This window comes from Schizosaccharomyces pombe (genome assembly GCF_000002945.2).
Source record: "Schizosaccharomyces pombe strain 972h- genome assembly, chromosome: I".
NCBI classification, from domain to species: domain Eukaryota; kingdom Fungi; phylum Ascomycota; class Schizosaccharomycetes; order Schizosaccharomycetales; family Schizosaccharomycetaceae; genus Schizosaccharomyces; species Schizosaccharomyces pombe.
The window spans coordinates 3,258,394-3,272,749 of NC_003424.3; the positions used below are offsets into that span (position 1 = coordinate 3,258,394).

Genomic DNA, 14,356 nt, shown 5'->3' on the forward strand with positions numbered 1-14,356 from the left:
CAAAAGGCGAGATTGTAGATATGAAGGATTATCGAATGTAAAACTGCCTTGATATGTTTATTGTACTCAATACAGAATAGAAGAGATAGGAATTTTATTCGGAAGAAGTATTTGGTGCTCATTTATTTATGTATAAATTGATAAAATCATCGATAGGGTCCAAAACGTAAACATGAATCTAAAAACAACTCAGATAAGTTTCAGCAACAAGACGAGCTCTTCCGTTCAAGAAAAGTTTCATCTCACTAATTTCAGCGTCAACTTCCTCCATAAACTCAATAATGAAATCAACTAATTTGTGCTTAAGCATTTCCTCAGTATGGTAATTAGTTATAAGAAAGGAAATATCATAGCCCTATAACAAAGAAAGGTTAGTTTGATGATATTTACAAATAGCAATGGCAACTTCGAAAAAGAAAAAAAAGAAGAACTATACAATGGCTGAGGCAGAACAGTGAACACTTAAACTAACGCAAAATCTCTAGAAATTCTTCCCTTGAACACTTTTTTGCCAATTACAATTTGTAATAACGTACCTGAACAGGTTTGCGGCGCAAAATAAAGAAAGATTCTGCACGACCCATTAAAAACTGCATAAATTTGCGCACAAGAATTCGTTCAATTTCATCGACTTGTTTAATACGAATGCTGAAACGAACACTAATTTCATAAATGCATCAGTAAAAAAAATCCAAATAATGAGAATGACTTTCAAAACTCCGTTATTCCAAATCGAAAGATCAGTGAATGTACCAGTTCGAATCGGAAACATCGGATGCCTAAGACATACCTATTAACAGAGCTCTCAATCAAACACTGTTCTTGCTCATTACGAGAGACCACCAGGGGCTTTAGTAGAATTTCAGGAGACCGTCCAACCTCAACTTCCGGCTGACTCTGGCGTTCTACAATTTCTGATGAGAATTCCTCTAATGCTAAAGAAGCAGTCAGAGTAGAACGAACTGCGTTTAAATAAGGTCTTAAGGTATTAGACTATGCCTTCGTTAATAAATCATATCTTTTTATAACAAAAGAATTCCTCTCTTACCATAATTAGAATCTATGGAGTCAGTCTCCGGGTTTGGTTTTGTGCTAACACGTAGTGTCAGTGTGATATTGCTTAACGAGTTTAGCGGCACAACCACGCACGCTGCGTGGTGTTACCGAAAATGAGTATATAGCTCGTTACTGTATGGCCTTCACCAAGTACCAGCAACATATATAATAAGTATAATTTGCAAAGAATTACAAAAAAAATTATATTGGGCTTAAACAAGTATTTCTTTCATTAATTACAAAAACCATTTATGATGATTCCCATAGCAATTCGTTGGCAAGGGAAGAAGTACGACTTAGAGATTGAACCTAATGAAACAGGAAGCACCTTGAAACATCAACTATACTCGTTGACACAAGTTCCTCCGGAACGACAGAAAGTGATTGTCAAAGGTGGCCAGCTTAAAGACGATGTTTTGCTTGGTTCAGTTGGTATTAAACCAAATGCAACTTTATTAATGATGGGTACTGCAGGCGAACTACCAACAGCTATGCCCATTCCAGCTGTCGAGTCAGTAGAACAAGAGGAATCTGAAGATGATGGCTATCCGTCAGGGCTTATAAACTTAGGCAACACGTGTTACATGAATTCTACAGTTCAAATGCTGCGTGCCATTCCAGAATTATCAGACGCTGTCTCACAATTCAATTCCTCTGGGGGTTTGGTGGCAGAATATCGGACGTTATTAAATTCTATGCAATCTAATGCTCCGGTTACACCAATGAGGTTTCTTCAAAGTCTACGCATGGAGTATCCACAGTTTGCAGAAATGAGTAGAGAAACTGGGGGTTATGCTCAACAGGATGCTGAGGAATGCTGGTCATTCTTGCTATCAGTTTTACAGCGCTCCCTATCATCTGAGTGGGTACAAAAAAATATGGCTGGAAAACTTTTATCTACTATGAAATGTGATGAAAACGAAGTACAGGAGCAACCCTCTATTTCACATGATACGTTTTTGAGTTTACCTTGCCATATCTCTATGCATACAAGCTATATGACCCAGGGGATCCTTGAAGGGCTTACGCAAAAAATTTCTAAGCATAGTGATGTATTAAATCGTGATGCCATGTATAGCAAAATCTCAAGGATTTCTCGACTACCCAATTATTTAACTGTTAATTTTGTTCGATTTTACTGGAAAGCATCAATAGGGAAAAAGGCTAAAATTCTTCGTAAGGTTAAGTTTCCATTTGAGCTCGATGCAGTCGAGTTTTGTACTCCTGAACTTTCACAAAAATTGATTCCCGTACGTGACAAATTACGTGAAATTGAAAAAAATGATGAAGAACATGAGCGAGCTGCTAAGCGTATCAAAATTCAACCTTCAGAGGACGAGAAGGAGGCGGAAGCTGAGTGCAGGCTTACTCAGGTTGCGACGTGTCAATCACTAGTAGATCCTGAGCTCGCTGATGATGAAGGAGCCAACCCCACCGGCCTTTATGATTTAGTCGGGGTTTTATCACACGCCGGTGCTAGTGCATCTTCAGGCCATTACCAAGCTTGGATAAGAAATAGCAATAATCGTGCTGAATGGTTCAGGTTCAATGACGCAAAGGTATCTATCGTTCCTGCTGAAAAAATTGAAACTCTCGATGGTGGTGGTGAAGCTGACAGTGCCTACATCCTTCTTTATAAGGCAAAAGACATTGCATGAGCTTACGATTTCTTTATTTTTTTTTAAAACCTTCTTTTGACTGTTTATTATGGGAAAAGAACTAGAACGTATCATATCAAAGTGGCATTGTTTACTCTCACGTTTTAATAGAAGGGCTGGGTCATGATTTATGTAAGATAAAAACGCTCAAAATATTATTCCAGTAAACAGTTGCATTTATTTACGTGCTTTATTCTATATTATTCTGAAGCAACAAATAAGATACCCAACGTATGAATACTATTTCCTTTACCTTTACACATATACCACAATACTTTCATGCACAACAAACACTAGCATCAATTAAGAAATTGAAATCTATAGATGTACAAAACTTTCTTATTATTAGAAGACGTGTTTTATTTAATGGCGAGCAGCAGCCTTGGCATTCTTAATAGCTTGGCCACGAGCGGAACTGGCAGCGGACTTGGCCTTGATGGCCTTCTTTTCAGACTCAGAAGCGGCCTTCTTATCCTTACGTTGCTTCAAAGCAGCAGCACGGGCAGCAGCACGAACTTCAGGGCGTTGGTTACGCTTCTCCTTAATGACATCCAAGTTAGCACCAACAATTCCACGTTGGTGCTTGACGGTACGACGGGTACGCTTCTTGGCATGCTCCTCAGAGATACCCTTCTTGTGCATACGACGGTATAAAACAGTCCAAGACAAACGACGAGGATTCTTGCGTTGTAAGAAAAGGCTTTCAGACTTCTTGTTGACAAAGCGGAAAACCTTGTTGTCCCCACGGACGAAAAGTCTTCCAGCGCCAGGATAAACCTTGGATCCAGAAAATGAGCAAACTTCCACCTTCATCGTGTCTTGGTTTGTGTAATGTTGTGAAGAATAATGGTTTTCAATGTTTCATCTGTTGTCCTATGCCTAAAATATACAGTCACTTACCCTACCCTAAAACAACAGGGCTTTTACAATCACTTTAAGCAACCATAAAGCATTTTATTCAAAAGTTATATACAAATTAATTAATTTGAGAAAAATGTAATCAACACTGGAATCATCGAATTTTAATCAATTGGCCTTCTTCACCTATTATAGACTGTTTAGGGGTAGAATTAAGAAAACAGTTCAAAACTCAATATATTCAGCTATATACAGAATATTTTTTTCGTAGCATTTGAACAATATATTTCATCGTAGTTAACAAGTTAAGAGTTTTTCGTTCTATTATGATTAATCGATTATCAGGTGTTTAATTTCTGTTTTTTTATAAGATGCGTATTTAGTGGTACAACAGAGAAGTATTAAAAAGTGACTTACTGAATTCATAGGCTACTATAGCTGTTTAAAAAAAAATCTAATCAATTCTTTAATAATAAAACAGAAAAAAAGAGAAAGTTTATGATCGTTGTCTGATTTCTTTAGAAGGCTCGGAATTCGCTAGCTTTTTGGAAGGTGGCTCAACAAATTCTTCATTCTTCATACGTTTTTCGGATGTCCTGGAAATAGTTATCAAGCGACCTTCAGAATCAATGTGAGGACTTTCAACCAGTTTTCGAGAAAGTGCATCATCTACCAAGCTTCCCCACAAGTCATCTGTTTTCAATGTTTCCATATTTCCTATGATTAACAAAGAGCTTCTTGCACGTGTTAATGCAACATTCAATCGCCTAAAGTCTCTTAAGAAACCAATGCCATGTTTAGAATAACTTTTAACACATGAAAAGAAGATAATGTCTTTTTCCTGACCCTGAAAACCATCAACAGTCTGAATGTCAATAGTCGACATAAACGATTTTCCGTATTTAACTTTAAATGCTCGACGAAGTTCATGAAGTTGGGATCGATATGGGGTAATAACACCTATTCGCCCGGTGAAATTAACGTCGGGAAATTTATTTAGTAATTCATCGACCATATTGACGAGATACTCGACTTCTTCCAGGTTATACGTGGACATAGTATTAGACGTTCTCTCTTTACCTCTAACGTCAAAAAGACGATATTGTGTAAATTTGGGATTAACATGCCAAACCTGTTGTGTTTTTTCAGCCATATTATCACCATCTTCTAATCGTGAATCGTAGAACTTCTTACTCGGGAAGTGGCTAATATCCGGGTGCATACGATATTGAATACTCAATAGACACATTTGATTGGAAAAGTTCTTTTGAATACGCACGAATAGTGATTGCGAATAATTAAGACTGGCCGCCTTCTTACTTAATACAGTAGGGGGTAATTGATTTGGATCACCTACTAATATACATTTCTTTGCACCATAACGAAGGGGAATGATGGTATCAAGCTCAACAGCTTGTGCAGCCTCATCGATTATTACGGTAGAAAAGTTCAAAGAACTATGTGCTACCAAATCGTGACCACTTCCGGAAAGCGTGGCGCATACAACATCTGCTTGCTTTAAGATCGCTTTCTGAGCTTTCTTTCTCAAAAGATCAACTTCTTTGTTTTTAGTGAAACTCTGGCTTTGAAGTTCCTCAACCTTCTGTTCTGCCAAATTTTTTTCATTTATTTTATTTTGGAGTTCTTTTCCCAAAGATTTAGTATCTTCAGCAACATCACGGGCAACGTCGATTTGTTTTTCAAGCTCTTCGATTTTTTGAATACAATCGTAAAACGTATCACGCCAGCGAGTTAGTTCCTGGAGCGACCCAAGGTCAATAGCACCTTGGTTGACTTCTAAAAGTTGTTTTTCAGTTTGATATTCCAAAGACAAATCGCGAACTGAAACATTAATGGTTTCCGGATTACCTATACGGACAACTCTTGGTATATATTTTTCACCATTTTCTAAAAGGAAACCACGTTTTAGACGCAATAAAACTTCGTCAACCGCTGCATTACTAGGTGCACAAAGTAAAATTTGTTGCTTTGATTCTGTGCTCTTCGATTGTTGATTCGGTCGTGTTATGTGGTATCGACTAAGGTCCACGAGCAAAGCCGAAATAATCCCAATAATTGTTTTTGTTTTACCAGTACCGGGAGGACCTTGAATCAAAGTAAATCCGTTATTATCAAGAGCGCACATAATGGCCTTAGCTTGAGGTTCGTTAACCTGATATCGCTTCATAGCTGCTTTTATCTCGCTTGAAGAATGCTTAACTGGTTGAGAACAAGGCCTCGCACGAATAATATCGTCTGCTAGATGAAAGTATGGTAAACCTCTTATGCCGGCATATTGGCGAGTGAATGTAGCCAAATTTGTTAATTTTAGAAACCATAAAGCACAATTACCTTGTAATTTGTTCAAAATTTCCATAGATGGTAACGTACGTAAGACAACTAAAACTCCATTCGTTTGCCTAACTATGCGTTCAACTTTCGCAAAGCAACACAGCCCTTTCATTGATGAAGCATCCTCCTTGTTAAAAGCCAACGAAACTACTTCCGTATCATATAAGGGATAACCGTATAGATCCTTGGGAGCCACTGAGACTCCTATATCAACAAAATTATTGACGGCCGTTCTTTCAACCATGATTCCTTCAACAGGAGAGAATTTTAAATCCAATTTTGTTGACTGAATTTGACTCCAGCATTCCATAAATATCATCGGCTGCAAAACCTCCATATAATGTTCAACCGTTTTAAAACTATCAATAATTTTCCCATCAAGCTTATGAAATTTCAGTACAGGATTAGGTGACTGATTAGCTGGTTCCCAGCTCAAAATTTCTTTGTAAAAGTCAGTCATACTTGGAAATAAGCGTGCTTTAACATTTGCAACGTTCCTATTAGTCATCATCCGAATTTGTGAAGGATGCATCTTAATAGTGGAATTAGATAATAGCTGCACTTGTCGTCGCTCTTGTTGGCGTATCTCTGGAATTTTGTTTGCTTTGGCAAGAGAGAATAATCCTTGCTTTCTATCAATATCATCCTCATTATCTGAGAGGTCCTCAGCTAAAAGGTTAGCTGGCTTGACTTCATTAAATGTTGGCTTTCTTGAAGATACAGCAGATGATTTGAGTTTAGATTCAAAGTTTCGTTTAGTCAAATACTCCTGCTTTAGTTGCTCCAGCATTCCCATGCGAGGGGCACTTGAAGATTTAGTAGTATTCTGTTTCACAGTAATTTGAGGTGTAGGACTTGGCTTTATGACATGTGCACTATTAGTTAGTTCTGTTTGTTTCTTTGTTTTTCGCATTTCCGAAAGTCGGTGTTGCTCAAGTACAGTCTTTGCTTCAGGGCTAGCCTGAGTCAAAACATTAGCAAGCTGTTTACATTGATCGGCAGACAAATGTGCTTTTTGCTTTCTAATGATAAAATCTGTAAGGAAGGTAACGGTGCGATCCTCGAAAAGGTAGTCAAAATTCGAAAATTTAGTGAAAAGCTTGCATAAACTATTGATGACAATTCCCCTTAATTCTAAATCGTTTATTTTAAGCCACATAATAAAAGAGAACAATGATTCAGAAGTTTCGCCTAACAGAATCAAGCTATCAAACTTAGCAAGGAGCTTTATGAAGATTCCGTCATTTTGGAAAAGATCATCAACAAACTTAAGTGTTAGTTTCATCAATGCTTTAACCGTATCAGCAGGATTGTTAAGCGACCATCTGGCAACGTTGGAAAAAACTAAATCCAATATGTTCCAGATGCACTGCCAATAAGCACCCAAGGTAGGTATGTCATTTTCTGTGAAAGCAGAATTGTCAGATGATAAGGATTTATTAGTAATGCTCAAAAATCTCATAATTCGAAGAGCAGGAAAGAAGCTTAAAATAGATTGCCAGTTAAGAACAGCATCAGCTAGACCATGCACAATTCCTCGAAAATCCATTGCAACCAGTTTTTTAAGAGCCTCATTCCTGTTTTTAGTGCAATTGGTAATTATTTGGACAATATGAAAAGCACTAACATAGAGCGGCTGAGTAGGAGATAACAGAAATGATACAACTGTGTCAAATTTTGAAGAATCTCCCAGCATATTTGAAATTTCAGTAGACGACTTTTCAGAAAATCCTTTTAAAAATCCACTGATATATTCCGACATTACTTGCCATAGTTCAGCAAACTGCACCATGGTTCCAGACGGTGTAGAATTTTCGGATATTTCAATATCGTGGGCAAAGCAACAACTTGAAATTTTAGAGAAAAGGACGTCAGATATTTTTTCTTCCTGTAGATTGTCAAGCTTCCAAAAAGGAGAGAGTTCATATGAAGGATCGAAAACAAATGAGGGATTTTTAGTGATTGCCTTATGAGACCAACTTATAAATGCAATGTCATAAAGTAAAGAGTGCAATCTGAGTTTCAGCATGTACTCCGGATAATCTTGTAAAATAGTGATGCTATTAGCATTCATCAACGATAGTGTATTGTTAAGAAATGAAGGAGAGCTGTAATCTAGCGATAATAGATCAAATAACGCATCCAAAACCGAATAAATGATGAAACCTATAGTACGCTTCTCTTCTACAAATCCTTTAAGCCATTCCGGAAAAACACTAACAAAGTCATTTAAACATGTGCGAAAAAATGAAGCAATAATGTAAGCCCAGTTCATGTCAGATACTTCAAAAGGTGTAGCTGTAACATTTTTTAGCAAGTTTTTTAAGAAAGAAGACACTTCCTTAAATGAATCAGCGGCAGACCAAAAGGATGAGGAATTGCAGCAAATTCGAAGACAGGACATTTGTTGAGAGGATAGAGATTCAGAAGTCTTTACCAAATTTAAAAGATAATCTTTTAAAATGGACTCACATGCAGCAGTAATGGATTGTAAAGGAAGAAGTTCTAAAAACATGTAAGTACGTTCCCAAAATTCAGGACTACTTATAGACACGAAATTACAATCACTGTCAGAGGAATTTTGACTTTCAAACACTACAGTATTAAAAACGGCGTCAACTGTAGCAGAAGAAATTCTTATTTCAGTATTTTCCTTAAAAAAGCTATGAACCCATTCCAAAACATCGGGATGGGAAGCTTCATAGAAAAATAGTAAATAACCAGGAAGAAATATATTAGAACACCAATCTGAAAGTAGACCATTAAATGCATCTATTGCATTTTTATAAATATTTTTACAGGTAAACAATTTAGGATTCAAGAGGGTTTCGAAAATTAAGCAAGGCAAAGACGTGAAGTCAATTGTTTCATCCTCCAGGGCCTTGAAGTCCTCTAAGACACGGATAATATCCCATTTATTCCACTTTTCCTGTAAATCGGTAATTGAAAACCCAGTAAAAGAATATGAACCTTTCGCAAGGGATTCATTTCGAAGTTCATAATAAGCTTGTATACAAGAAGTACAAGAGCGTAAACGCTCATGATAGGCATTTAATACCCATTTAAAGCTCGGAGTTTCATCATGTGCAAACCAAAAGAAGGTAGGTTGTATATACTGAGTCAGTAGTCCTGAGCAAAACCAATGCTGACCCTCTTTACTAGACGATAATTTTTCAAAACAATCTTGATCGCTAAGATTCTCCGCCATTTGTAACAATCAAATTTAATATTTTTTTAATGTTATGAAGTAAATAATATTTTTTTTGGAAATTTCAACCTGTTTTTCTGATAAAAGAGTGAAAACAAAAAAACAAACAAAAGAAATGTAGGTAAGTGAGTATTGTCTCTTTTTTAAAGACTTTTTTCTAATAAATGTATGATTAAATGGACCCAAATAAACGTTGTTTCACCGATAGACCAAAAACCCAGGAAAAATCTAATATTGCAAGTGCCAAAACCAAAACCCTAATCCAGACGTAAATCGTAACGTAAATAAAATTTTATTTACAAAAGATCTCAAGAATAAAATAACAAATAACGTTTCGGACGCTACAGCGATGAGAGGAGACCTTTTAACACTATGTGAAAGTTAAAACTTTCATAAAAATTTCATAACTCAAGGAAATTTAGAAGAAGAAATATATTGTTATGAACAGCTCAAATCGCCAAGAAACAAGACGTGTTTCCAAATCTCTATTCCAAAGGGCGTAGTTGGTTCCTCCCAAATTCACCAATACTAAGGATTTGTTTACGTTATTTACTATGAGGGTACAGCTAGTTACATGTTTCTTATTGTAAAAAGGCAAGAAGTAATTTTATTACTTTATTTTATTTTTTTTCTTTAATTTATATAAGTATAATCACAAAACTGCTTTGCAACCCAACATTACAAAGCCAGATGTTTAACGCAATGGAAAGAGGATTAACGAATTGGTACACATCAACTCCAACCGAGCGCAAAAATAAATCCTCCACCAACTAACACATACGACCATGTCTGAGCCATATGACCCATATATCCCGGCGGAGCCTTCTGCAGCTGTTCGTAGTGGAAATGCTGCTGCTTCGTCGACGCCGAATATGAAGACAGCTGCAATTCAGCAGCAGATTGACGATACTGTGGGGATTATGCGTGAAAACATTTCTAAGGTTTCAGAACGTGGAGAACGCCTTGATTCTTTACAAGATAAAACAGGTATGATATTTATTTTTGTTAACAGTTAAATTTTTTTTTTGAACGTTTAGCTAACTTCTTTAAGATAACCTTGCTGTTAGCGCGCAAGGCTTCCGTCGTGGCGCCAATCGTGTTCGCAAGAAGATGTGGTGGAAGGACATGCGTATGCGTCTTTGCATTATCATTGGTATCATCATTTTACTTGTTGTCATTATTGTTCCTATCGCAACAAAATTTCATGGCAAGTAAGAAGATGTATCATGTAGCTTAGTCGCATGCCGAGTCAAAATATTTGCTGTTTGAATACTTTTTTTTCAAGCGTATTTTTGTCTCTGGTTTTTTTCTTCCTTCTCTCTTTCTTTCTCTCTTGCCTGACACAACAACCTATAAATCGAATTTTAAGAAAAAAGCTTCTGATGTAGACAGGGCCACTTTTTTTGCAAAGAGATAACGCATTTTTTCTCAAGATCCTTTATTCGTTTTTATTTTTCTTGCATATACATACTTGATGACTGACGGGTCAATGATAGTGAATACCAGGTTGGTTTTTTGTTGAGCAATTTGGTTTTGGCCTGTATTGCTTTTTCCTCTTTTCTTCTTTCTACACCTCACCATACATATCATGGGCCTTGCTTGCTTGACAAAGGAAATCTTTATGGATACAAAATTATCATTACTTTCCGTACTTAAGATGGTAAATAGAATTTTTGTTTCCTTCTCGGTATTTCTTTTCTATTCCGCTCTTTATATGGATAACCCTATAGCATAAAGATGGATAATGTTTTAATGTATACAGATTAGCCTCGATATTCCATTTGTCTACGGCTTTTTTCTAATTCTTCAAAAGTACTTAGTACGGGAGCAAATTTGTTATCTTATTTTCATATTTTTCCTTTAGAAGCTAGCTTCTTTTTATACTGATTATTGCACTGATAGGTGTATTAAAAAACCACTATTCTTAATTAATTTTATAGAGTGAAATGTGTAAACCTGATAATTAGGAAATATTTTTTAAGTTTGCTCACACGTGGTTTTATATCCAGATTAACAATTGTATTATTTTTCGACTTCTATTTTGCTCAACAGATATTGTGGTCTAATCCTTCATTCGTGTAGTATTTTAAATTTTGAATGCAGCACGGTTTACGAATTAAGATATATTCATCAACTGGGTTCAACAGTACTGCATTTGTTTTTGTTTACTATCAATGTAACTTAACGTAATTTAGAATTTAATTGTATCAGAAAGTAGTATATTTGCTCCCCTTAAAATGCTTTAGTCTGAAGAATAGATAATAATAGCCCAATATTTTAATAATTTAGATGATTGAAAAAATCAACAGATTTTTTTGTAATATTGTTTGTATGAATTCTCGTTGAAATATAATAATAAACTACATATATTAAATCGTTCACTTTTACTGAGTGATTGAATTAAATATATCTTCAAATATTTGTATATAATTTTAATAAATTGTAATTGTCTTCCTTACTAGAATTACGCTTATAATGATACTAACCAGAAAATTTAAAAAATATATAAGTTTGATATGTAAATAGATTGTGAAAAACCAGGGAATCACAACAACTCTTGATATTTATCAAAACAAAGATGATTATAACCTACATTTTTACTACGGTTCCTTAGGTAACAAGTGCTACCTATAGTTAGAAGTGTAAGAGTGCTGGTTAAGGTAAACACTCCACCACAACCAAAGGGGATTATCAATAATAGCATCTAAAATGGATGATACAAATCAATTTATGGTGTCTGTGGCCAAAATAGATGCGGGAATGGCCATCTTATTGACACCTTCATTTCATATTATAGAATTTCCATCCGTGTTGCTGCCGAATGACGCGACTGCAGGCTCTATAATCGATATCTCTGTGCATCACAATAAAGAGGAAGAGATAGCAAGAGAAACTGCATTCGATGATGTTCAAAAAGAAATTTTTGAAACATATGGCCAAAAATTGCCGTCTCCTCCTGTTCTTAAGTTAAAGAATGCTACTCAGACTAGCATTGTATTGGAATGGGATCCTTTACAACTCTCCACTGCGAGACTCAAAAGCCTTTGCTTGTACCGTAATAATGTTCGAGTGCTTAACATATCTAATCCCATGACTACTCACAATGCCAAGCTGAGTGGCTTATCTCTCGATACAGAATACGATTTTTCCCTTGTTTTGGATACGACTGCGGGAACATTTCCCAGCAAACACATTACCATCAAAACGTTAAGAATGATAGATCTCACAGGAATTCAAGTGTGTGTTGGCAACATGGTTCCCAATGAGATGGAGGCTTTACAAAAGTGTATTGAACGCATTCACGCTAGACCAATTCAAACTAGCGTTCGTATCGATACAACTCATTTTATCTGCTCTTCTACTGGGGGTCCTGAGTACGAAAAGGCAAAAGCTGCCAATATCCCTATTTTAGGTTTGGATTATTTGTTGAAATGCGAATCTGAAGGACGTTTGGTGAACGTTAGTGGTTTTTACATCGAAAATCGCGCTTCTTACAATGCTAACGCTTCTATTAATTCTGTAGAAGCTGCGCAAAATGCTGCACCAAATCTCAATGCTACAACCGAACAACCGAAGAATACCGCTGAAGTTGCTCAAGGTGCTGCATCAGCTAAAGCTCCACAGCAAACAACCCAACAGGGAACTCAAAATAGTGCAAATGCTGAGCCATCTAGTTCAGCTTCTGTTCCGGCTGAAGCGCCTGAAACTGAGGCTGAGCAATCAATCGATGTTTCCAGCGACATTGGTTTACGAAGTGATTCTAGTAAGCCCAATGAAGCTCCAACTTCTTCGGAAAACATCAAAGCGGATCAGCCAGAAAATTCTACAAAGCAGGAAAATCCCGAAGAGGATATGCAAATAAAGGATGCTGAGGAACATTCGAATCTGGAAAGTACACCTGCTGCCCAGCAAACTTCCGAAGTTGAAGCTAACAATCATCAAGAAAAACCATCTTCTTTGCCAGCCGTTGAGCAGATTAACGTGAACGAAGAAAACAATACCCCGGAGACTGAAGGACTTGAAGATGAAAAAGAAGAAAATAATACAGCCGCTGAATCTTTAATCAATCAAGAAGAAACTACCTCCGGTGAAGCAGTTACAAAGAGTACTGTTGAATCCTCAGCGAATGAGGAAGAAGCTGAACCTAACGAAATAATTGAAGAGAACGCTGTTAAATCTTTATTGAATCAAGAAGGACCTGCAACTAACGAAGAGGTTGAAAAAAACAATGCTAATTCTGAAAATGCGAATGGCTTGACAGATGAGAAAATAATCGAAGCCCCTTTAGATACTAAGGAAAATTCAGACGATGATAAGCCATCTCCCGCAGCAGCTGAAGATATTGGTACTAACGGTGCAATTGAGGAAATCCCTCAAGTTTCTGAAGTCTTAGAGCCAGAAAAAGCGCATACTACTAACTTGCAACTGAATGCGCTCGATAAAGAAGAAGATCTAAATATTACTACAGTTAAGCAAAGTTCGGAACCTACGGCTGATGACAATCTAATACCCAACAAAGAAGCAGAAATTATACAATCTTCTGACGAGTTTGAAAGTGTAAACATTGATTAATGACATTGATCTCTTGTATTCTGCAGTCTTTTTTTTTTCTTATGTTTATATGTTAACATTCTACGAATATCCTCCACTTTTCCAATCGTTTGACTAAAGGCACATGGGAACCATTTTGAACTGTAATGCTCTGGTATCCTTGCAGTCTTCTAGACCATGGAAGTACATCTAAACTCATTTAGCATTAGTAAATATATAGCTTCGGATTTTTTTTTCGTTCTCTAATAAATTTTTTTTTTTAAATTAAATCAACTAGGTCAAAAATGGGTAATGGGAGGTTTTGAAATTATGTTTCATTATACTGATAGACAGAACTTACAATATCGTAGTTTGAAATTCGTGCTGGCGTCTTCTTCCATATGTATCAATGATTCTTTATTTTGACCTTGGCAAAGCAAAGCGAATTGCCATATATTCGGAAATATCGAGTATAAATATTCTATCCTTTCAATTGAAACTTGAATAAGGCTGTGTTTTAAAAATCTAGCATGCTCACAGTTTGAATCAGTGCATACAGGTGTTTGAGTATAAATCGCGATTTGGGTTAAATATTCTACTTTGTTTTGTTCAAAAGAAATAAGCGTCGTAGTTAATAAATGCATTTTGTTTAAATCAGTATCATTTAGGATGGGTGAAAGGATTTTTTTTTAAA

At 36.3% G+C, this 14,356-nt stretch overlaps 7 protein-coding genes and 5 long non-coding RNA genes across 12 annotated transcripts; 6 read left to right on the top strand and 6 right to left on the bottom strand.

The window, feature by feature from the left end:
- Nucleotides 1-77: 77 nt before the first annotated feature.
- Nucleotides 78-1,091, bottom strand: arc4 (ARP2/3 actin-organizing complex subunit Arc4). The gene is made up of 4 exons (NM_001019540.3): nucleotides 1,049-1,091; nucleotides 791-993; nucleotides 537-660; nucleotides 78-355 (listed from the first exon to the last, which is right to left on the bottom strand). Exons 1-4 carry the CDS (start codon nucleotides 1,049-1,051, stop codon nucleotides 179-181), a joined length of 507 nt encoding a protein of 168 aa, NP_594116.1. The 5' UTR covers nucleotides 1,052-1,091; the 3' UTR covers nucleotides 78-178.
- Nucleotides 128-994, top strand: SPOM_SPNCRNA.3454. The gene has a single exon (NR_192819.1). It is a non-coding gene; the product is annotated as a non-coding RNA (long non-coding RNA).
- A 120-nt stretch (nucleotides 1,092-1,211) lies between the features above and the next one.
- On the top strand, nucleotides 1,212-3,829 carry ubp6 (ubiquitin hydrolase Ubp6). The gene has a single exon (NM_001019541.3). It carries the CDS (start codon nucleotides 1,308-1,310, stop codon nucleotides 2,712-2,714), a length of 1,407 nt encoding a protein of 468 aa, NP_594117.2. The 5' UTR covers nucleotides 1,212-1,307; the 3' UTR covers nucleotides 2,715-3,829.
- On the bottom strand, nucleotides 1,319-2,892 carry SPOM_SPNCRNA.3455. Its single transcript, NR_192820.1, has one exon. It is a non-coding gene; the product is annotated as a non-coding RNA (long non-coding RNA).
- rpl2401 (60S ribosomal protein eL24) lies at nucleotides 3,023-3,552 on the bottom strand. Its single transcript, NM_001019542.3, has one exon. It carries the CDS (start codon nucleotides 3,525-3,527, stop codon nucleotides 3,078-3,080), a length of 450 nt encoding a protein of 149 aa, NP_594118.1. The 5' UTR covers nucleotides 3,528-3,552; the 3' UTR covers nucleotides 3,023-3,077.
- A 151-nt stretch (nucleotides 3,830-3,980) lies between the features above and the next one.
- SPOM_SPNCRNA.3456 lies at nucleotides 3,981-8,097 on the top strand. The gene has a single exon (NR_192821.1). It is a non-coding gene; the product is annotated as a non-coding RNA (long non-coding RNA).
- On the bottom strand, nucleotides 4,012-9,647 carry sen1 (helicase Sen1). Its single transcript, NM_001019543.3, has one exon. It carries the CDS (start codon nucleotides 9,130-9,132, stop codon nucleotides 4,069-4,071), a length of 5,064 nt encoding a protein of 1,687 aa, NP_594119.1. The 5' UTR covers nucleotides 9,133-9,647; the 3' UTR covers nucleotides 4,012-4,068.
- Nucleotides 8,460-8,688, top strand: SPOM_SPNCRNA.3457. Its single transcript, NR_192822.1, has one exon. It is a non-coding gene; the product is annotated as a non-coding RNA (long non-coding RNA).
- A 210-nt stretch (nucleotides 9,648-9,857) lies between the features above and the next one.
- Nucleotides 9,858-10,101, bottom strand: SPOM_SPNCRNA.3458. Its single transcript, NR_192823.1, has one exon. It is a non-coding gene; the product is annotated as a non-coding RNA (long non-coding RNA).
- syb1 (synaptobrevin family receptor) lies at nucleotides 9,898-11,277 on the top strand. The gene is made up of 2 exons (NM_001019544.3): nucleotides 9,898-10,119; nucleotides 10,184-11,277. The coding sequence occupies exons 1-2, from the start codon at nucleotides 9,918-9,920 to the stop codon at nucleotides 10,345-10,347; spliced, it is 366 nt and encodes a 121-aa protein (NP_594120.1). The 5' UTR covers nucleotides 9,898-9,917; the 3' UTR covers nucleotides 10,348-11,277.
- A 526-nt stretch (nucleotides 11,278-11,803) lies between these two features.
- On the top strand, nucleotides 11,804-13,974 carry cfr1 (CHS5-like protein Cfr1). Its single transcript, NM_001019545.3, has one exon. The coding sequence runs from the start codon at nucleotides 11,842-11,844 to the stop codon at nucleotides 13,702-13,704; it is 1,863 nt and encodes a 620-aa protein (NP_594121.1). The 5' UTR covers nucleotides 11,804-11,841; the 3' UTR covers nucleotides 13,705-13,974.
- bqt1 (bouquet formation protein Bqt1) lies at nucleotides 13,683-14,306 on the bottom strand (the record flags this gene model as incomplete). The annotated part of the gene is made up of 2 exons (NM_001356106.1): nucleotides 13,683-13,872; nucleotides 14,024-14,306. The coding sequence occupies 2 exons, from the start codon at nucleotides 14,304-14,306 to the stop codon at nucleotides 13,757-13,759; spliced, it is 399 nt and encodes a 132-aa protein (NP_001343020.1). The 3' UTR covers nucleotides 13,683-13,756.
- Between the last annotated feature and the right edge of the window lie 50 nt (nucleotides 14,307-14,356).